This window comes from Pygocentrus nattereri, chromosome 14 (assembly GCF_015220715.1).
Source record: "Pygocentrus nattereri isolate fPygNat1 chromosome 14, fPygNat1.pri, whole genome shotgun sequence".
NCBI classification, from domain to species: Eukaryota; Metazoa; Chordata; class Actinopteri; order Characiformes; family Serrasalmidae; genus Pygocentrus; species Pygocentrus nattereri.
In genome coordinates, this window is record NC_051224.1 from 33,626,784 (window position 1) to 33,650,053 (window position 23,270).

The following is a 23,270-nucleotide window of genomic DNA, read 5'->3' on the forward strand; positions in this document are numbered from 1 at the left end:
CACAAAGTTGGGAGCATGAATTTGTCCAAAATCTCTTGGGCTGCTGAAGCATTAAGAGTTAAAGAGAGAAAAAAACAACCCATAATCCTCCCTCCACCAAACTTTACACTTGGCATAATGCAGTCAGACAAGTACCGTTCTCCTGGCAACTGCCAAACCCAGACGGAGAAGCGTGATTCATCACTCCAGAGAACATGTCTCCACTGCTCTAGAGTCCAGTGGTGGCACTTTACACCACTGCATTCACCGGTTTGCATTGCGCTTGGTGATATAAAGCTTGGATGCAGCTTCTCGGCCATGGATACCCATTCCATGAAGCTCTCTACGCTGTTCTTGAGCCAATCTGAAGGCCACATGAAGTTTGGAAGTCTGTAGTTATTGACTCTGCAGAAAGTTGGTAACCTCTGCGCACTATGTGTCTCAGCCTCTACTGACCCTGCTCTGTCATTTTACATGGCCGACCACTTCATGGCTGAGTTGCTGTCATTCCCAATCGCTCCCACTTTGTTATAATACCACTGACAGTTGACTGTGGAATATTTAGTAGCGACGAAATTTCACTACTGAACTTGTTGCGCAGGTGGCGTCCGATCACGGTACCACGCTGGAATTCACTGACCTCCTGAGAGTGACCCATTCTTTCACTAATGTCTGTAGAAGCAGTCTGCAGGCCTAGGTGCTTTGTTTTCTACAGCTGTGGCCATGGAAGTGAGTGGAACACCTGAATTTAATGAATATGATAGGTGAGTGAATACTTTTGGAAATATAGTGTAGCTCAGGAGGAGGCAACATGACATGATGTTGTTGTGATAAATTATATAATTGATTACTGCATGTATCTTAAAAAAGACCATTTTACACCAATTATAGAGTAAACAGGCAACAACCTTTGCATAGTAATGGTCTAAACTGCACAAGCAGTCAGGCCATTATGCCATTACATTAAGAGCATTGGGCAGACACTCTCATTCAGAGTGACTTAAAATTTGGTCATTTTACACAGGCAGGCCAAGGTAGTGTTAGGAGTCTTGCCCGAGGACTCTATAGTGTAAGGTGTTTACCCAGGCAGGGGAATGAACCCCAGTCTACAGCGTAGAAGGCAGAGGTTTTGCTCACTACACCATACCAAACACAATTATTGTGTTTACCAGTTGAAAGTATTTTCCATCCTATTCCTTCTTAAACAATGCACTTTTGCAAACCTTCAAAATAAATCATGTAGTTTTTCAAAGCCTGTTTTAAATGTGGAGCTACATTTTTTTCATCCATTCCAGCCCAGAAACAATATGACACATTGGCCCTTATTTTAACTAGAAAGAATAAAATGTGAAATAAACATCTCTGTTGTTTTCTAAGATAGTAGAATGATGCTGTTGTGTAGCGTAATGTCTTAAAATGTAATATGGCAAACATTTGTGTTGTAATATGTAATATGTAAATGTAATATGGCATAATATTTGCAACATTTATATTTACGAAGACATGCAAAATAAGTACCTCCACTTTGGTACTAGTTTGCCAAGTGTTCAAATCATCGATATTCTTTGTTGCTTTCTAGTTTTATTGTTATTACGGGTGTTATGGATGATATTGAGAGCAGCTTTGGTTAGCTAACCACAAATCTGGCATTTTTACGGGTTATTAAACCATTACGCTCCACATACATACACGCCTGCCAGAGTTAAGTTTGACTGTAGAGATGCAGCAAAGATGAAATTGGTGAATAGCTAAACTGTTATGAAATGAGGGCCATTGTATTTTGTGAAAATGAATGTTATAATTTTGCTGTATGAGCTTAAATCCATATAAATGGAGCAATTTTGATCGTGTAATACTTCCATAACTGGCGCTGACCGTCCAAGGAAATCTGGCCAACAATACAGAGAATCTAATACATTAAATCTAATTCTAGACTATAAAGTATGTTCATTTATCCCCAAACTTTTGCCTAACCCCTCTCCAAAACACCACCTCCATAAGTAGCACCTTGCAGATGAAGTGAAGTCCTGTAATTGGCCCGCAAAACAGGTCAAAGTTCACTCTAGCGACGGGCTTTCCTGGCCCTTTGCTGTTGCGCTATTCGCCGCTGGTTGAGGGTCTTGGTGGTGGTACGAAGTTTGCGCATGCGTAGCTGCCTCAGACGCAGCTGCAGGTCCTTGGGGATTTTGCCGCCCTTAGCCAGGATGTCCCGCAGCCGCTGCTTGGGGGTCTTGGTAAGGTGGAAGTCACAGATGGTGGGGTATTGCTCATATTCCACTCTGCAGGAACGAGTGGCTGGGAAGTAGCCCTCTGCCATCACGGTTACCTGGTAGTCTCCAGGGTTTAGCAGGCGCCAGTAGTCCCCGTCGAAAGCTGGGAAGAGAGCAGTGAGATCCGTTCAACTCCTCTACTAGAGAAATTAGCACAGACTGGCATGTTTGGTCACCAGCATAACCAGCATTTGTTGTTTTGGATGCTGCTATGCTGGTCTTTGTCCCAGATAAGTCGCCACGTTAGCTAGAAAGATCAGGTTAGCTAGCCTGTAGCTAAATTGCTCTTTGCAGATTACATAATAAATGAATTCAGCAGGATACCAGTTAGCTAGGTGGCTAACTAGCTCCACTTACATATGCAAGCAAGAAAGCTAACTTGAGTATTTTATCTCTTAAACTAATGCCATTCAAAGACGACAACATCTGGTGAGCAACAAACTGTGTTCCTTTAACTGAAATCATAGCACCCATTAAAAGTTTTGTTGGTTCTTGGTGGGTTTCTAAAGTGTTTCGGCCTTTGGTGGGTTGAGGCCACAATGTAAAGGATCCCCGTAGTTTAAGAGGTGACCGATGACTGAGTCTATATGAACTTGATGGTTTTCTTTTTGTTTTGGGGGGGATCGAGGGGTGGGGGTTTAGCACTAATTACATGATACCCCCAATCACATGATACCAGCACGATCCCAGCGCTAGGAGGGTGATAGCAAACACGAGCTTCCTCAGAATCATGTGACGTGAGCCTTTTCGAACTGCTACTAACGCTTGGAGGAGATTGCTAGCTGCTAGTTCTGTTACGTCAGCTAAGAGACGCCTGCGCTGGCTAGCATCGTGCTAGGTGATGTGGAGAGGGAGGGCCATGCTACCCACCCATAGAAAGTAAAGCTAAATGCTCCCTTGGACTCCCAGCCACAGACGGCTATAGCAACACTGGGAATCAGATGGTTTTCTAATGGGATCTAAAGGTGTTCTAAAGGAAACGAATGGTCTCTAATAGGAACCATTACGCCAGTTCCTTTTTAGAAAGCAAAACCATCAGGTTTTAATCCTAATGGTTCTACAGGTCTTTCAGCAGGACAGGTTCTTTGTTTTGTGCAGAAGATAATCTAGCTAACTGAAGACCGTGTTGACTAATCTTAGCATACATTAGCTATAAGCACGGCTAGCTAAGTGGTGTTTTAAATTAGCATGTTTTAAATTAGTTGGTTAGTGGCAGCTGGGGGGTTTTATAACCCTCAAAGCCATACTTGGAATTGGGCATGGTGATCTAAGGCTGATGTGTGGCTGCTCCAGAGTGTCTCCTTCTATTGGTCAGTGGTTTTTATGGAGACCCTGTGTATTCGAATGTGTATTCGAACCCCTGTGTCAGCTGTAGGTGCAGCTGAATTCCCTAATAAGCAATGCACATTTCAACGTACCTGATTTTATCATCTGGCTTCCTGGTGGGAAACTCGTTTTTCATAGAACTGAGACCACTTGAAAGCAGGGTTAGCCCTCTAAATGGCCTAATAATGCAGCTGGGGACACATTCAGCCAGCCACGTATGTGACATATGCTATAGATTTTGCCTCATTTCTGTAGCTTACCTCCATGTACTGAAAAGGCGCTTTCCAAAATCAGTTATTTCAAACCTGCTTAGATTAAATGGCTATGACACCATTGTCCAGCGTGGTTGACTAGCATTGAAACTGGCAACATGTGATGCAGCCACTCAACAAAGAGTTCTAGTTTCTCATTAAGTTGACGTCTGGCCCAACCTCACAACCGTTATCAATGCTGTGTTCTCCTCACCAGATCTGATGTGGTGGTCGATGTCGTCCACTTTGATGATGGCATCTGCAATTCCAGCTTCAGTGTCTTTGTCCCTAATGACCCCTTTAATTCCTCGGTGCACCTGGAACAGGTAGAGTGAAGCATTAGCTGCTGTTTTGCACATTGCTTCTTTAGTAATGTATAAGCATGTTAATCCACAGATTTTGCAGAATTAAAAGATTAATGAGACGTTTGGGCTACTAAAGTATTTTGGACCATTTCCATTGATCCATTGATCCATACACACGCTATTTGAAGGGCATCTTATTTAAATGCTCTGTGTACCTGAAGTAAATGTGTTGTAGATTTGTGCACAAATTGATGATACATGAACTTTTACCTGCTCCATGTAAATCAGAAGAGACTCTTTGTTGTTCTCCCACTCGATGGGCAGTTCACTGGCATGAGGGAATTTATCACAGGACAGCTCTACCGTCACCTCGAAGCAGTTGGTGTGCAGATAGCTGAAGTCATTCATACCTGTGAATGAGCACAGGTTTTTATTCAGAATAATGCTTGAATTACACTCTGCAAGTATTACAATACTCAGCTGTCACTGTTACATTTTGGATGAAAACAAAATGGTTAAATTCTTCATAAGCTGGAAAATCAGGAATTGCCTTCCTTTGTGGTATTTAGGTAAATACAGCTAAGCGAGCTCTCCTATTGGTTAGTGCTTCAGGAGCTGAAGAGAAGACCTTTAGACCCTATTGATTAACCATCATCATAATTTCAAAATGACAGAGGAATGCTGTTTGCATGACGGTGCATATTTGAACTGATTCTACTTTTAAGTAATCTAAAGTAAGTTTTTTTTTTTTAAAGGTTTCCTTTCCTTTTTGAAAATAATCAGACTGTTACTTGAATATTACAGGGGCAATTCAGCATAAAACCAGAGTTAAATGTTATTATGCATTTTGTAGTGCAACATCATATCGCTTAGTTTGACAGAATGCAACATTTTATGTCATTTCCATTTGTCCATCAATATTTTAGCACTACAGCACCCAGCATGCACTACACAAATACATCATATAGCAATGGAAATCACTTTGTCAACCAATTCTGACTACTAGCCACTGATCCAAGCAAATAAATACCAATCTAGCATCAGTGTGACCAGTCTTGTCTTGGTTGTCGAAGAAAATAATAAAGAAAACAGTGATTTTAGCTGTATTTAGCACAAAATGAACACAGTGGATAGGTTTTTGTTACCCCTTCAGCCAGAGAAAAGGAGCCAAACTGAGGTAAGATGTCTAGATAGCTAGCTACCTTGATGGCTTTAGTACTTGTCCTTCTCACCTGACGAGTCATTGGTGTGCAGTAATCGGTTCTTTCCATTGTAATGATATTTTAATGACAATACATCGCTAGTTATATGGCTGCATTAAGATTTATGGCCTTCTAGAATAGTTAGTTAATGTTAGCTATATGCTCTCTATCCAGGTAAAACAATAAACCACCCCTCTAACAAAAAATATACCTGAAACTAGTTTCCCACCTTCAAGGTACATCATCAGAAGGGGGTTTCCTCGACTTTAAACCAGAAAGTCTTACTCTACACTCTGTGACACTACTGTAGGACATGAGTGAGCATGTTTATAACAGATGTAGCAATGGTTAAATGTTTCTTTTTAGACCAGAATGTTACTTTTAATATGGATAGCCCCAATTTAACTGACTCAATTTAAGCTAAAAAACGAGAATCCAAAGTCTGTGAACCACAAATGCAACTTCACTGTCCAAGCTCTTTGTTTTAAACACTTCCTGACTGAAGGCTGATACCCACTGCCAGGCACCGTGTGCCAGTTGGCCCCGTTGATGATGTTGTTGTGCCTCACAAAGTCTTCATAGTGGCACGGCCGGCGGTCTGGATTGGACATGACGTGGTTGGTGCTGGCGTACACTGTGGCCAGCCAGCGGAAGAAGCTGTCGTCGGCAGTGGGAGTGTGCTCGCGTGGGGCCCAGTCCCTGGTCATGTCAAATGGATACGTCACCACCAGCTCCCCACCATGGAAGTTAGCGCTGAGCACAAAGGGGATGGTCTGCATCCAGCTGATCACTGCCCGTGTCTCAGGGGCCACCTTCCAGCAGACGATCAATCAGTAATCGATCCATCAATAACAGAAAAAAACAAGTTCACATTGTTACGAAAGACCACTTAGGTCAGTAACAGGGCAGTCATCATGAAATCACAAGTTGATTTGATTATTTTGGTTCAATTCAGAATTTGGTTTAAAATCCGCTGACTACACAAATGCGACTAGAGCTACACTATATGGCCGAAAGCGTGTGGATACCTGACCATCACACCTATATGAGCTTGCTGGATATTCCTTTTCAAAACCATGGGAATTAATATAGCATCAGCCTCTTCTGGGAAAGACTTTCCACAACATTTTGGAGTGTGTCTGTGGAATTTATGCCCATTCGGACTAAAGATTTGTGAGGTCAGACACTGAAGTTGGATAAGAAGGCCCTGTATTGACTTAGTATCTCAGTTTGCTTATTTTCTCAAAATATTGACTTATTTTCTCACAATAATGCCATAGTATTTCAAACTTAATATTCAAAATTAATTTCTCAAAATATTAGATTATTATATATATATAAAAAAAAAAAATTAACTTAAAATTAAAAATTTTTTACTTTTTTGGAATGTGTCTGTGGGAATTTGTGCCCGTTCTGTCAAAAGAGCAATTGTGAGGTCAGACGCTGATGTTGGCTGAAAAGCCAAAGTATTGACTTAGCATCTCGATTTACTGACTTTCTCAAAATGTCGACTTATTATCTCGATTTACTTATTTTCTCACAATTTTGCCTTAGTAACTCAAACATAATATTAAAAAACGTTACACATTTCAAACACGTATTTCTGTAATTAAAATGAATATTCTTCCCAGACTTAATTTCATTGCCTCTATGATTCCTTTATCCCCCCCAACAAATTTTTGGAAGAAACTTAATTCTACTGTTTTGTTTTATTTATGGAGAGGTAAACGACCTAGATATAAATAGATATAAATATCTCAATCTACAACGTTGCAAAACTGATGGTGGCCTCTCAATTCCGAATTTTAAGTTATACTACTGTTCCTTTGTCCTCAGAGCTTTAACGGTGTGGCTTAACCCTGACGTAAAGACCTCATGGCGCCCTGTAGAAGAATGTATAGTCGCTCCCCATAGACTACAAGATTTCATTTACTCTAATATTTCGCTCAAGAACTGTACATTGAAATATGGACCAGTCATTAGCAACTTACTTTCCGTGTGGAGAGATGTAGAAAAAATAACAAATGTCACCTCCAAGTGGCACAAAGACTCCCTGATTTTTCATAATTATAAACTCCTTACCGCCAATAAACCTTTTTTTTTTCCCTGCGTGGCAACAAAATGGAATTAACACTCTGGGCGATGTCATTGGTGAGGCTGGTCTCCAGTCATTCCAGGACTTACAATCTTTTTACAATTTTCCTGGTTTTTCTTTCTTTCTTTATTTACGCCTGCACGCCGTCATGAAAACATATGGGGTTCCTTGGAATTCTCCTTTGTCTCCTCACCCTTTACATCATTTTTTCTATGGCAATATGGAAACACGAGGCTTGGTCTCAGCCATCTATATTACACTACTCCAAACCACATCCAAACCATTAGGAATTCAGACAATCTGGGAAAAAGAACTCAAACTTTCTGATGATCAAATTGATTGGCAAACAGTCTGGAACAATATTATCTCTTCCTCAAAAAATCCAAATCATCAGTTAATGCATTATCATTTTGTGTTTAAATACTATTTGACACCTTGTAAGCGTTATTTTATGCACCTTATCCCTTCTCCTTTGTGTACATTTTGTTCTTATGGTGCAAATGGTACCTTTTTGCACATGTTCTGGGACCCCAAGGTGCACAAATTTTGGTCTAAAGTCTCTTCTACTTTGTCAGAAATTTTGGGGACCACAATCCCAATGTCACCTCAACTTTTTCTTCTGAATGATGACTCCTGTTGTAATTTGAACAGCACAGAAAAGAAAGTCTGGATGGCTGGAACAACTGCAGCCAAAAAATGACTAGCTTTGCATTGGCAACCCCCACATTCCCTGAGCCGGAGAAAATGGATTCTTTCCTGTATTGACGTTGTCAACCTGGAACTTTCAACTGCCCGCATTCATGGCGCTAAGGAAAAGACACTAATGGCTTGGGAGAACGCTGCTGACATGTTTACAACACTGCTTTGAACTTCTAATCTTATCTAAGTCTAATCTTATCTCTGCTCACTGTTTTTAACGTAACATTGTTTTTGACTGAACTGGCCACTGGAGAGGTGCCTTGGGGAGGGGGGGTGGGAGTTCGCGGGAGGTGTACACAATGACCCCCATTCTTGATTTTATACTGTAAATGTATGTTATTGATTATAGGTGGAAAATAATGAAAATAAATAAATAATCAAATGCTAAAAAAAATATATTCAAAATAATTCTTTTTTTTTCAAAATATTAGACTTGGTATACCAAAATAACATTTATCAAAATATGAACTTATTTTCTCATTTTTTCACACTTAATTGTACCTTTTTGGAGAGTGCCAGTGGGAGTGCACATTCAGTCAAAAGAGCATGTGCGCAGTCAGGCTTTGATGTTGTATGAGAAGGTAAGGTACTGACTTAGCATCTTGATTTACTTATTTCCTCAAAATATTGACTTACTGTCTCAGATTGCTTACCCCCCCCAAAAAAAAAATTACTTAATTTTTCACAACATTGCCTTAGTATCTCAAACTTAATATCTAAAAAGAATTCATTAATTTCTCAAAATCTTTAATTTAGTATATCAAAATAACTTTTTTCAAAAATGTCCTAGTTTCCCCATATGTTTACTTAGTATCTCAAAATATTCACTTCGTCATATTTTCTCACAATATTGACAATATCTCAAAATATCGACTTAATTTCTCACAGTACTGGGAACTGGCTTCCATCCTTCATGCTGGCTTCACTCACATTTTTCTTTGAGTCGGTTAAGCTTCAAAGTCCAATGACCAAAAGGAAAGTGACCATGAGAGTCACAAAGAGTTGGACAGATGAGAAAATCTGAACTTTTTTTAGTTGAAACAGCATTTTTATAGTGTACAATGAAGTGCCAACATCTCAGACTTTACAAATACTTGCTGATTAAAGTAAGAAATAGTGGTTTAAAATGCAGTTTGTCCCTTTGCTCTCCTGCACGGTGCGGAACTATTTTACAGTGGAGTTCATTAAATATATAATGTCTGTTCAAATCAAGAAGGGATACAGCATTTCTGCAGTCGAGTCTCATAACCACAGCATCCTGTTTGATCTGAAGAACACAGCAAAACAGCATGAGCAGAAACGAAAGTCCTCAAGTGAGCAACGCTGTCTGTAGTATTAGCTTGTGAAATGATGGAAATGGAGTTAATGTGCAAAGAATCATCATCATCATCACCGTCGTTGACCGCTTAGTCCAGATAGGGTCACGGTGTGCAAAGAATAATTAAAAATAAAGTAATTTATTGCCTTCTATGTCCAACCATTTTCTGTTGGCAAACATTCAGGCCACAAACTATGGCCTAAATCCTGTGTTAACTTTATGTGAAGTTTATTTTTTAATGTGAACTGTTTCTTCAATTTGTGGCCTGAATTAGTGCATCACTAATGATAAGCAATGATGATGAGTCTGTCTACAAGAGGGATACGTGGCCTGTTTGGTGCCACAACAACAACAAACTTCTCTTGCCTTCTCTTGGTCCCTGAACTCCAGCAACTTTTTGGCAACTTGAAGAGCTTCAAGATGAACACATCAGCTAGAATCAGCTTTTCCCACCGCACCATACAGATCCTTCTGATTGCATCATGGTGTGGTTTGGAAACCTGACTGTCTAGGATCTCAGTCGCTCACAAAGAGCTGTCAGAAGTGCTTCAAAACTCATCTGCCCTGATCTCCCTCAATGCCAGGACATCTATTCATCCCTTTCCCATACAAGGGCCCAGTCCATCATCAAGGAAGCCTCTTACCAATGCCCTCTTCTCCCCTTTGCCTTCCAGCAAATGTTTCCAGAACATCACAAAGCACACCACGCTTCAAAAACAGCCTCTTCTCATAGGCTGTCAGGACTCATAACAACAAACACTGACTGACTGCCGTCTATCTCGACCTCACTCGGTGGGCACACGGTGTACTTTATTGTGACAGCTAGTTTTCAGTGCATTCCTCCACACTGAAAAAAGAAGAAAATAAATTACACAGACGCCTCAACAACTAAATATAATACACTGATCAGGCATAACATTATGACCACCTCCTTGTTTCTACGCTCATTGTCCATTTTATCAGCTCCACTTACTGTATAGGTGCCCTTTGTAGTTCTACAGTTACAGACTGTAGTTCATCTGTTTCTCTGCATACTCTGTTAGATCCCTAGAGTTTTTAAACACTGTGTCCACTCACTGTCCACTCTATTAGACACTCCTACCTCGTCAGTCCACCTTGTAGATGTAAAGTCAGAGATGAAAGCTCGTCTGCTGCTGCACAGTTTGTGTTGGTCATCCTCTAGTCCTTCATCAGTGGTCACAGGACGCTGCCCACAGGACGCTGTTGGCTGGATATTCTTGGTTGGTGGGCTGTTCTCAGTCCAGCAGTGAAAATGAGGTGTTTACAAACTCAGGCAGAACTGCTGTGTCTGATCCACTCAGACCAGCGCAACACACACTAACACACCACCACCACGTCAGTGTTACTGCAGTGCTGAGAATGAGCCACCACCCAAATAGTACCTGCTCTGAGGGTCCATGGGGGTCCTGACCACTGAAGAACAGGGTAAAAGGGGGTAACAAAGCATGCAGAGAAACAGATGGACTACAGTCTGTAACTGTGGAACTACAAAGTGCACCTATACAGTAATGTTATGCCTGAGTGGTATGACTTTTCCTTTATTACACCTTTTTTTTTTCAAAACACTTTTTTTTAAGAAATCTGCACACCTCACTCTTAAAAAAGATTGTTTTTCAAGGGTTCTTAAGGAAAGGTAATGGTTCCTTATATAACACATGATTAAATGTATGGTGAAATGGTCCTTTAGGTTGATGGAGAATCACCAAAAATAGTTCTTTTAGTGTTACAAGTTTGACGTCGTAACAATAGCAGAACCCTTTTTGGTGCTTTTTTCTGTTTAGAACCATATACAACACATTCTCCATCAAGCTGAAGAACCTTTTTTAGCCTAATCATGCAAATGGTTGTTTGAGTGTTAATGGTTCTACACTCTCAGATATAAAGGTACTAAACCGTCACAAGGACCCCTCTTGTCACTGCGGTGGTACCCTGGGAACATAATTGTACCATAATCCATTGAAACTATATTTAATAAGTTGTATTGACTCCACACACCCCGTCTTGTCTCCTATGAAAAGGTACAAATATAAACTTTTCACCTGGAAAAACTTTGTTTGAGGTGCACGGTTGGACCTTAAAACCACTGTTGTACCTTTGAGGGATCATTTACATTGTTTGTACCTTGATGTACCTGCACAGAACCTTTATTTCTAACAGTGAGTAGAACCACTGTTTTTACTATAAAACCCTTTTTACAGAGTGCCCCAAAGTTCAGTCATAGAGGTTGGTTGCATTTTTTGCTTCTCATGATCCAAGTCGTCCCAAACACATTCAGGGATGTTGAAATCTGGACTCTAGGACGACCAGTCCATTTACTTTTCTCAGTTCTTCTTGACAGCTACACATGCTTTCAGACCCATCGTGCTGAGCTGTCTTCTCATAGTAGAAGGATGGATTTTTTTTCCAGATCTGAAGCAGCTTGAAAGTATTGCTTATCTGACGGTGACCGTTTTGGTTTTTTACCAGGTACTTAACTGCACTTTAATGGCTGTTTTGACTGGACATTAAATAACGTAATGTGTTCTCTGGACTTGAATTAAGACTGGAGTGTGTGCTGTAAGTGCTCTAAAGAGGGATGCTGATTGCTTGATACTCACAAAGGCCTCCTCAGATGTGTACTGTTCAGGGATGGGAAAGTAGTGGTTGATGAGTTTGGACTCGTCTGTCTCCAGTTCGATAGCTGTCCACATCACTGTGTTCAGATCAGCAAAGTTGTGGTTCATGTCGATGCCTTCGTAGCTGAAGCGGCCCAGGGCCCACCCGGACAGCTCCGAGCCCTGCAGAGGAGAAAATAACACACGTTCATCCAGGATGCATTCACACATGAGACAAGCTTAAGGGAAAGTCCTACAGCCTGCTTACATGCTGATCTAGTGCTGGGCGATATATCGTCTATACCAGTGTACTGGTTTTAGTGCATAACTCAATCACTGATATGTAAACTAAGTAATTCAAAGTAGTCTGAGGTGAGATGGTTCATTATAGAGAAACATACCTAGTCAGAAATGTTCACAATGGTGGTGATAGGAACCAGACATCTGAGGCCTTTATTGCTTCTAAAAGCTACAGAAATCTATTGCATAAAATGTTTATGAATATGCTGCCTGATGCCTGATTGTTTTACAATAGCTTTAAGATATAGTTATGGCCTAAAATGTATTTAGGAAGTCCCTTTATTGGGGACCCATACATGGAAGGAGTTATAAGGCAAAATCATTCCCAAAGAAGACATATTTGTTCAGGTTTTCCACTGTTTTACCATAATTAACATTAAATCTAATGATTTAGAAGTAGTGACCAGTCATTTTGGAAAGTAAATCAAATGGCTATATTTGCACTGTAGTCACTGGGATCCCTGGTTCATTTCACCACAGATCTGTGTTGGTAAGTGTCTCTACAGGAACAATTTCACATCAAACCACTCTGAATGACTTTGCTTACATCTCAATGACTGAATTATGGGAAAAAAGTGTGAAATTCCATTAAATAGATACCAAAAATGTAGGTAGCTGCAATATATATATATTGGTTGTTAGGTGCTACATATAGTTTTTAAAGATTTTACACTGAAATAAATAAATAATAAGCTTACTTTCTAGAAATACTTTACAAGAATCCCACTATTATTGCAAACCATAAGCTGATGTATGATATGAAGAACAGCAAGCTTTTTCCAATTACGTCAAAAACTGGGAAAGGACAAAAATGGAGATATGAGGTTTTCCTCCAACACCAACACACACACACACACACACACACACACACACACACACATATATATATATATATATATATATATATATATATATATATATATATATATATATATGTGTGTGTGTGTGTGTGTGTGGTAAAAAAAAAAAAAAAAAAAAACTCAATATTATATATTACATATATATATATATATATATATATATAAATATATATATATATATAAATATATATATATGGAAAATATGATATTGAGTTTTATTTATATGATCATACACTATGCTGCTGTATGATGATGTGAAGGCTGCTTTCGTTCAGAAATATTGCCACCATATCAAATGCAAACTTTATAAATTACAGCAATTTCCATATACCAAGTATTCATAAAGCATGTGCAGTAAGGATGCTGTAATGCTAAACTGCATGCTCTTTACATATGATGCCATTCTCAAGGCATTCTGAACAACAGCACCTTTTTGTAAGCGGCCTCATAGCCGTCCGGGTTCATGGAGGGCAGCAGGTGGATGCGCGTCTCCTTGACCAGATGGATGATGCGTGGGTTGCCACGTTTGTACTCCTGGCAAATATACTGCATCAGGTTCAGCAGCAGCTCACGGCCCAGCACCTCGTTCCCATGAATGCCAGCCACATAGCGGAACTCTGGCTCACCTGCAGGGGGAGCCAGTGTGCTGTTATTACACTTGGAGGCAAGTTGAGTTTGTTCTTGGAGGAAAACATGGAGTACATTTAGGGCCAGTGGGTTAATGTGATCAACTAGGATTTCATTGGCTGCATAAAAGTCATGTTATAACAACAGGGTGCTTGGCAGACAGAGGGATACAGCAAAGTGGCTGTATCTTTGCCAAAAGTATTCAGTCACCCATCCAAATCACTGAATTCAGGTGTTCCAATCACTTCCGTGGCCACAGGTATATAAAACCAAGTACCTAGGCCTGCAGACTGCTTCTACAAACATTCGTGAAAGAATGGGTCACTCTCAGGAGGTCAGTGAAGTCAGAGGTCCAGTGTGGTCCCGTGATAGGATATATATGTATATATATATATTTATTCACAGGAGCAACTATGTGTGGCAGTACGGTAAGGCTGCAGATGTGAAGCCCTCATGAAACATGACCTCAATGCCTGCCTCTCAGGCTCTCTGCCTCCTCTGTTTGTGTCCCGCACTAGCAGAGGGGTCTGAAATCTGGCACCTTCCCTAAAACAACCTGGCTGGAATACAAAAAGAAAAAAAGGAAAAACTTTCCTCAAAAAAAAAAATAGGAAAAAAACTGTATGCACTCTAAAAAAGAAATAAGATGTTGAAAGGAGATTATTATACTGACAACTTCACTTAGCAAAATGGTTGTATATGACAAATTTCAATATAGAAATTTAGAGAAAATAATACCTTAAGTCAAAATTTGCAACAACTATATTAATTTTATACATTGTTTTACAAAACCAATTCCAAAAAAGTTCAGACAATAGTTAAAATGCAAATGAAAATAGAAAGTGGTGAATTGTAAATTGTTCTTTACAAGCACTTCATTAAACAGGATAAAGAAGATGAATTTAAGAGTTTATTAAGGTCACATGGGTTTAGAAGCATGTTATAAAACCCTTGTTAGTAAACATACACCACTCAGTTTTTAAACACCTCAGTGTCACTGCTGGACTGAGAATAGTCCACAAAAATTTCTAGCCAACAGTGTCCTGTGAGCAGCGTCCTGTGAGCAGCGTCCTGTGAGCAGTGTCCTGTGACCACTGATGAAGGACTAGAGGACGACCAACACAAACTGTGCAGCAGCAGATGAGCTGTCGTCTCTGACTTTACATTTTCAAGGTGGACTGACAACATAGGAGTGTCTAATAGAGTGGATGGTGAGTGGACACAGTGTTTAAAAACTCCAGCAGCACTGCTGTGTCTGATCCACTCGTACCAGCACTACACACACTAACACACCACCACCACCACATCAGTGTTACTACAGCGCTGAGAATGACCCACCACCCAGATAGCACCTGCTCTTTGTCTAAGGGGGTCCTGGCCACTGTAGAACAGGGTGAAAGGGGACTAATAAAGAGAAACAGATGGACGGCAGTCTGTAATTGTAGAACTATAAAGTGCTCCTATAGAGTAAGTGGAGCTGGTAAAATGGACAATAAGTGTAGAAACAAGGACATAATGTTATAATATGTTAATCGGTAGATCTAGAAATACAAGGTAAGACTCTAATACGCAAAGCAGAAGCCATGTATCAACAACATCCAGAAACGCCGCTGACTTCTCTGGGCTAAAGCTCAACTGATAGAAATATGTGTAGTGGTCAAATTGTTTTTGGAAATAAAGGACATCATGTTCTCCATTCCCCTGTGATGGACTGGCGACCTGTCCAGGGTGTAGCCTGCCTTTCGCCCGAAGACTGCTGGGATAGGCTCCAGCATCCCCCCGCGATCCTGACGGAGAAGCGGCTTAGAAAATGGATGGGTGGATGGATGTTCTCCATTCCAAAAATGAACAGGACCATCCTGAGTAGCATAGTTTTACTTTGACCAGCAAAAGACAGCCACTGGTTTTAGAGAAACCATTCAATTCTTATCTTTTCAGCTTAAGTCTTAAGAATCTAATGCGCTTTAACAAATTGTTTGAATGTCCCAAGGTGCTGTAAGGATTAACAAAAACACTGACTGCTTTAGCCTCAGCAATGTGTATGGTGCAGTGTTTTAGCTTGTTTTGCTTGCTGGCCACTGCCAGAGATCTTGGTGTCAATGTCTTTCACTTAAAAGTTGTCTACAATATACATCCAATTATATTACAACTAAATGGAACCAAGAAATGATTTAATATGAGGTGTTTAAGAAGATTCAACTACCTACTTTTCCTATTTAATTGACTTGTGGATAAATGTGAGGCAACTGTTACAGTAGAGCATCTTTACAATGACAGCAATAATGCAACGTGCTTTGACAAAGCTCCCTATACAGCTTTTCTAAATGGATGCACTTCATTGCTTTGCGAGCCAGGAAGAAAATATGTGGAATTTCTATGGTGATTTTGGGCATCTGTGCTTGTCTGCGCATGCCTGGCTGAGATGCACAAGTATTGATTTGGCCCACTGATCAGTAGTCCCTGTTTTGGCCTGGGGCGGCTGATGTGAAAGTTGGTTTTTAAGCAACACCTTAAAATCTGACCCTCTAAAGGACAAGTCACAGGGCTTCCAGTTTCTTCTCTGCTCTCCTGTTCTGTCATGGAGAACAGTCGACCCATTCAGCACCTTCTGAGTTTTGGATCCCCCCTCCCCAAAGAGCAACCATATGCTTTCAGGAGAGGGGGAGGCAATGGGAGAAACATTCCCAGCCAAGGACTGCGGTGATCTTTGACCTCTAGCCCAACCACAGGATAGTTGTGATGTTGATAAATGTTGATAAGAAGCATGTGTCCTGCAATCTTAGACAATGCACCTCTGATTCATACACAGTCAGAAAACCACACGCTGATGGCGCGTCGGGAAAGATGATGCCTTAAATATCAACAGATGTCTCCCCTCTTTTATCCCGCATTTTCTGTTTAGCACAGTTTTCTTTTTTTATCCAAGGTGGCTTGTCAATCTGGGTGACCTAGACAGCCAAAATGAGGGTGAACTCTCGGCACAATTGTGTGGATTAGGCCAAAGATGGAGCTCAGCCTGATGTTTATAGAGTGCACCAGGCCTGGAACCCAGGACTGGAACCCCAAACTGGCCCGGACACATGGCAAGCACCCAGCTATGAACAATCCATGAGGCAAAAACAATACGTTTTCTTGGTGGTGTCACATTAACCACATTAACTTTTCACAGTAGCAATGAAAGGCTTTTGAAAATAAAAAGTCCACCTGTTCTGAAGGTCCCACAGTTGATCTATGCATGTTGACTTATGCATTTTGTAGACTCCTGTACCGGCACACTTCCATCAAAGTGTTCTCACTCCCTGTCATTTGGATGCATCAAACTGTTCAGCAATACAGTGACGCATAAATCACTATAAAGATTGACATCTCAGGATTTGGTTCCCATAAACCATTTTATGATCACAGCAGTTACAATCATCCCATTTGCAACATAAGCACCGAATAATGTAACGTTAGCAAATCAGTGGGTCCTTATCAACATAATCCAAAACATGTGGTCTTGACAACATGGTCGGAGCTCAGTTTAGGGAGCTATGACTCAGGTGGAAATAAACTGTTCTCTTCAAGACTCTCTCTAATACTGTGTTAGCAATTCATGCAATTATTTTGATGGCCAGAATGTTACATTTCAAACGAGACCAAGATCAAGACTGTAGCCTAAAGTGTGTGTGAATAGTGCTCCTTTTGCTTTGGGTATGCTGTTCCAGGCGAAAATGGAGTCACAGTTAACAGGTTAAATGGAAATGTGTGGCTTTGTTTATAAAAATGTTTTATAGTTTTCAAATGTTATTTTGGTGACACTTTATTTTAAGTGGTCTTTTTAGATGAATAAACATCCAAACAGACTCTGTAACATCAACAACAACATGCAGTATCAATGATGTAGCAGCAGTGAAAGCATTCAGTAGGTTATCAAAAGACTAATGAACTACATGAAAAATACATTTTGTTTATAATCTGCTTAATTCAGTTGTTTTTCATTTTAACTGGAGTGTCCAAGTTTATATCTGTAGGTGTTCAACCTGAGAGGTCACTGAACATGTAACAGGTCTGATACTGACCATCTCAACATCCTCAACAAGCTTTTAGAAACACACTGACACCATTCTGTACCTGGATCTTAACTGGATTAGGTTTTGGTTTGGGTTAGATTTAGGATTAGCGTCAGAGTGTGGGTTAGGATTAGCTTTTGGATTGAGGTTGGAGTTACGATTAGGATTAGAGCCTGGGTGAAGGTTAGGATTGGGTTTTGGGTTGAGGTTACAGTTAAGATTTGGGCCAGGGTGAGGTTCAGGCTTTTTGTTGAGGTTAGGGTTAGGATTAGGGCCAGGGTGGGGGTTAGGGATTAGGTTTTGGGTTGAGGTTAGGGTTAGTGGATTAGGGCCAGAGTGCAGGATTTGGTAAAGGTTACGTTTAAGATTAAGGCTAGGCTGAGGGTTAGAATTAGGTTTTGAGCTAAGGCTAGGGTTAGAATTAAAATTAGGGCCAGGGTGGGGATTAAGGATTAGATTCTGGGTTGAAGATAAGGTTAGGGCCAGGATGAGGGTTAGGATTAGGTTTTGGTAAAGGTTAGGTTTAGGATTAGTGCTAGGCTGAGGGTTAGAATTAGGTTGTGAGTTAAGGCTAAGGTTAGAATTAAGATTAGGGCCAGGGTGGGGATTAAGGATTAGATTTTGAGTTGAAGATAAGGTGAGGGTCAGGGTGAGGGTTAGGATTAGATTTTGGGTTGAGGTCAAGGTTAATGGATTAGGGCCAAAGTAAGGGTTAGGATTAGGTTTCAGGTTGAGGTTAGGGTTAGGATTAGGACCAGGGTGGGGGTGAGGGATTATGATTATGATTAGGGCCAGGGTTAGGGTTAGAGTTTGGGAAAGGTTGGGTTTTACTACTTCATGTAACATATCAATAACGCATACAAATCGATGATATTCCTCACTTTATGCAATTTATATCTAAACAGAACATCTTCAAGATATTTACCTCAGTGTATTCAGATGCTGCACTACTGCTACTTCACGGATATGTTGTTGATTTTTTAGAATCTACAAAAGACCACTCAAACTGAAGTGCTACCATTGTTTTTCCAAAAGAATACATTTTTCAGTTACCATGAAACTAAAACAAATTATTAATAAATGAATATTTTTTTATAGCCTGGATTTGGTTATAAGAATAGTTTTTATTCTGTGTTCACTCTCCTATGGGCATCTCCACTGCCTCTGTGCTGGGTTCTACCCTGGCATCACTGGCCTGAGGCCTCATTTCTCAAGCTGGCTCGGACAGTGCCAACTCCAACTGAGGAACTGACCTCCACTTCACAGGCCAAAACCAACCCAGCGCTGTTCCAGAGTAAACACAGAGCTGATGAAAGAGAGAAGGAGGGAGGAAAGGAGGATAGAGAGAGAGGGAGTGATAGAGGTAGAGAGACAGTAAGGAGATACAGACTTCAGCTTCATATCACTGAAGAATTAGGGGCAGGTGATAATAAATAATTGCCCCCCCGGCCCCCATGATGCCCTAAATGTAACTAGTCCAGCAGTGAGGTTGCTGCTATCACTGCAGACTGGCAGGGTTGCCTACAGAGCTCTGCTAGTAGCCTGTTAATGAAGAAACGTTCCCATTTCGTAGGGTAAAATTTCAACCACTACCCCTTGTAACTAAGTTCCAAGGGGCAAGGAGGCACTCAAAAACAAAGAAAAGGGGTAAAAATAAGAAATGGGATGTCAGTATTACAACATTACAGCAAATATACAATATTTCATTAAAAATTCACAGCTTGCACTTAACTTGACCAATGAATGAGGAGTAGTCTCTGAGCTTTTTACAGTACTGTAGATGTCAAAGATTACTCTTCATCAGCAGCTAAAGTCCTGGACCTCATGCTTAGATTGGATTCACTTGTCTGATGCATGAGTGATGATTCTTATGCAGTTTCAAAACAAACCTTTTCTGTTTTAATTTGGATCATATCTATTCTACCATGAACAAAAATGTCAAAAATAACATTCGTCCTTACCCAGTTCGTGTTTGCCTGGGTTGTCGGAGATCTCCATCACGTACAATTTGAGGCCCAAGTAGCTCTTTCCAATGCTGTAGATGCGCATAATGTCTGGACAGGCCTCCTGCACGGATTTCATCAGCTGGCAAAGAGAGAGGCAATAAAACAGAGATCTCTGAGGAGAGTTAAGCCATTATTGCAAAGGTGACCACTCCTGTTCTTGGAAATCTAGCAAAAAAGTTTAGGTCCATCTTCCCCCCTGGAGATCTACTATATTTTACTTTCATGGGCGTGAGTTTATATGCTCCTGAGGGCCTTGAAGTCTTGAGATCTTGAGCAGTAGAGGAGAACAGATCCTGAAATTTAATGATTGATTTTTATTCCATCTTTTTTTTGACCAAATTGCTGGACATTTTCTTAAAGCAATAGGCGGGAAAGCCCATAACATTGCCTACTTGCTTTTTAATTGGTCAGAATGAGGACCTTAAGTATCAAAGTCAGGCAGAGCTTGATTTTACAGTGTATCTATAAGCCTTTTTCAAGTTGGCTTGTGTGGGCTGAGGTTTGCCACCCTGACCAGAAAACAAATATTACTCTGGGCTCCTCTGTAAACAACCACAAGCCATCAGGCCCCAGGGGCTGACCCTACCACAGTTATTACACAACGGTGACTATATTAACCCACATTCATGGATAAACAGAGCACCTCACACATGTGTATATGCTCCAAATTCTTTCAATGTGTTCCTTACAGAAAATTATGTTATGGAAGCATGCAAATTTTTAAAAATATAGGTCTTGGAGATCAAGACAGCATAAATGGCCTTGCTGTCTCTGGGTAGAGGCCCTCCCTATCACCCCATCACACAACACGATGTTAGCCAAGGCGAGTTTCAGTTAGCTAATGTAACAGAGCTGGTAGTTAGTGTTCTCCTGCAAGAGTGTTGAGCTGCCCAATGATGTGATGTTAATACAGCATAATGTATCTTGAAGAAAGGTCAATCTAAATTCATAAATTTTTCAATAATATTATATATTAAAGGCAAAATTATGAAAATAAATACTCTATGGTTTCCTAAATGCATCTAAAGCTGAATGCGAGAGCCAGTTATTATGTTATAATGATGGAAAAAACTCTTTTTTAAACCACATTGATTTGGCTTTGGAATTCCCATTTAGCAGTCGGAATTTCTCCAGCAAGTTGCTTTAGAGTTCATCATTAAGACAAGACACCCTACCATAAACCTTCAATGATCTGATAAATGCACAGGTTTGAAATAACAACTTTTGAAACAAGAGATAAAAGAGTTTATTACCAAAAGATTGAGTGACTCAGCATTATTTATATGCTTTCCATTCAAAACATTTCATTAATTCAGTTAAAGCTAGAGAGCACATAATCTAAACACCACATGGAATCTCTGTATGACTGTTTCACTGTTGATCCACTGCTACTCAAACTGTTTGAATGCATCTCTGTTGATAGTGCAGTAGTAACAAACAGTATTTTTCATCACTATTTCTCATTTTCACTCTTTGCTACGAGCCATTCAGGCCCACCCTCACCTATGGTCATGAGCTTTGGGTAATGACCGAAAAAATGAGATCGCGAATACAAGCGGCCGAAATGAGTTTCCTCCGCAGGGTGGCTGGACTCTCCCTTAGAGATAGGGTGAGAAGTTCGGTCATCCGGGAGGGACTCAAAGTAGAGCCGCTGCTTCTCCACGTCGAGAGGAGCCAGCTGAGGTGGTTCGGGCATCTTGTTAGGATGCCTCCTGGACGCCTCCCTTGGGAGGTGTCACAGGCAAGTCCACCCGGGAGGAGACCCCGGGGAAGACCCAGGACACGCTGGCGTGACTATATCGCCCAGCTGGCCTGGGAGCGCCTCGGGAATCCCTCCCAGGGAGCTAGTGGAAGTGGCTGGGGAAAGGGAGGTCTGGGCTTCATTGCTCAGGATGCTGCCCCCGCGACCCAAACCCCGGAGAAGCGGAAGATGATGGATGGATGGATGGATGGATATTTCTCATTTTCACTATGTGTTAAATGTTAGATTTTGACACAAAGTGGTTGTTCTTTGGAATTACCCTTTTTTATTTATTTTTTATAGCATTGTAGTTTAAAATTTACGCAAAAGTATTGTCAGAAGCAAACATTTAGAATCAGGAATAAGACTCTTGAATTGAAGAAAGTTTCAGCCTAGGTAACAACCTGCATTAATGCAACTTAATTCAATAAACACATGATGATATGCTGAATATTTAGTCACATACCTTTCTCATTTCCTTGTAGTTGTGATGCCTGAAGTCCAGTTTATCCTGATAGCCTTCCTGCTGTGCCTGCCACTGGTAGATATTGTTTGGGTCTAAAGAGAGTTACAATGGTTAGAAATGCCATATAGTTGTGAATAAACAGTCATGTTCAAAAATATTTGGATTTCAACAAAGTGATTTTAGTCTGTAACAACAGGCTGGAGATGAAATTAAACAATGACTATGAGCTCTGATAGCAGACTTTTGGCTTTTATTTAAATCCAAATGAGTCATGTTGAAATAATAACTGTTTTCCAACAGAGCCCCCTTTGTTTTAAGGTTTCAACGAGGAAGAAACTACTCATGACCCAAATCATATCATCCATCAAGCATGGTGGAGGTAGTGCTATGGTGTGGACATGTATGGCTGCCAATAGATCTGGTTCTATTGTATTTATTAACAATGTAAGTACTGTCAAAAGCAGTAGGATGAATTCTAAGGTTTGTAGGGCTATATTTTCTGCTCAGATTCAGCCAAATGCTTCAAAACTCATTGAATGGCACTTCACTGTGTGCATTGACAATGACCCAAAGCATCCTGTGAAAGCAACCCAAGGCTTTTTTAAGGTAAAGGAGTGGAATGCTCTGCAATGGCCAAGTCAATCACCTGGGAATAAAACCAGCATCTGGTGATGTCTGTGCATTTCAGACTTCAGGCAATCAATATTATTGATTCACAACGGAGGATTAAAAATTGAGCCCCTAAAAATAGGGGGCCTATCTGTGAAAATGGTTGTAATTCGGTTGTAAATAAATACCTTAAAATAGAAATACTCTCCTTATTTATTTTCCACTCCAATATGCTATGGTAGACAGCTAAAATAACAATTTTGTAGACATCCAAACATTTATGGGGCTGGGCAGGCCACTGGAGTTCCTCTACACCAAACCTGTCAAACCATGTCTTTATGGACCTCACTTTGTGCACAGAGGCACAGTCATGCTGGAACAGAAAATGGCCTTCTCCATACTGCACAATGTTGGAAGCTAGTGTCTAAATGTCTTTGTATGCTGTAGCTAATATTACCCTTCACTGGAACAAAGAGGCCGAGCTAAAACTCTGAAACTCTGAAAGTCAGTCCCAGACCATTATTCCTCCTCTACCAAACTTTATGCCAT

The 23,270-nt window shown here is 40.5% G+C and overlaps 1 protein-coding gene across 1 annotated transcript in view; it reads right to left on the reverse strand.

Moving 5' to 3' along the window:
• Window positions 1-430: 430 nt before the first annotated feature.
• Window positions 431-23,270, reverse strand: part of cpxm1b (carboxypeptidase X (M14 family), member 1b) — a 44,829-nt gene continuing 21,989 nt past the window's right edge. Inside the window, exons 6-13 of the mRNA XM_017706264.2 lie at window positions 22,113-22,204; window positions 19,861-19,984; window positions 13,650-13,846; window positions 12,064-12,243; window positions 5,851-6,145; window positions 4,402-4,541; window positions 4,041-4,143; window positions 431-2,352 (exon numbers count right to left, since the gene is read on the reverse strand). Of these exons, the coding sequence (XP_017561753.2) occupies window positions 2,042-2,352; window positions 4,041-4,143; window positions 4,402-4,541; window positions 5,851-6,145; window positions 12,064-12,243; window positions 13,650-13,846; window positions 19,861-19,984; window positions 22,113-22,204 (1,442 nt within the window). The 3' untranslated portion in view covers window positions 431-2,041. The remainder of the gene's footprint in view (window positions 2,353-4,040; window positions 4,144-4,401; window positions 4,542-5,850; window positions 6,146-12,063; window positions 12,244-13,649; window positions 13,847-19,860; window positions 19,985-22,112; window positions 22,205-23,270) is intronic.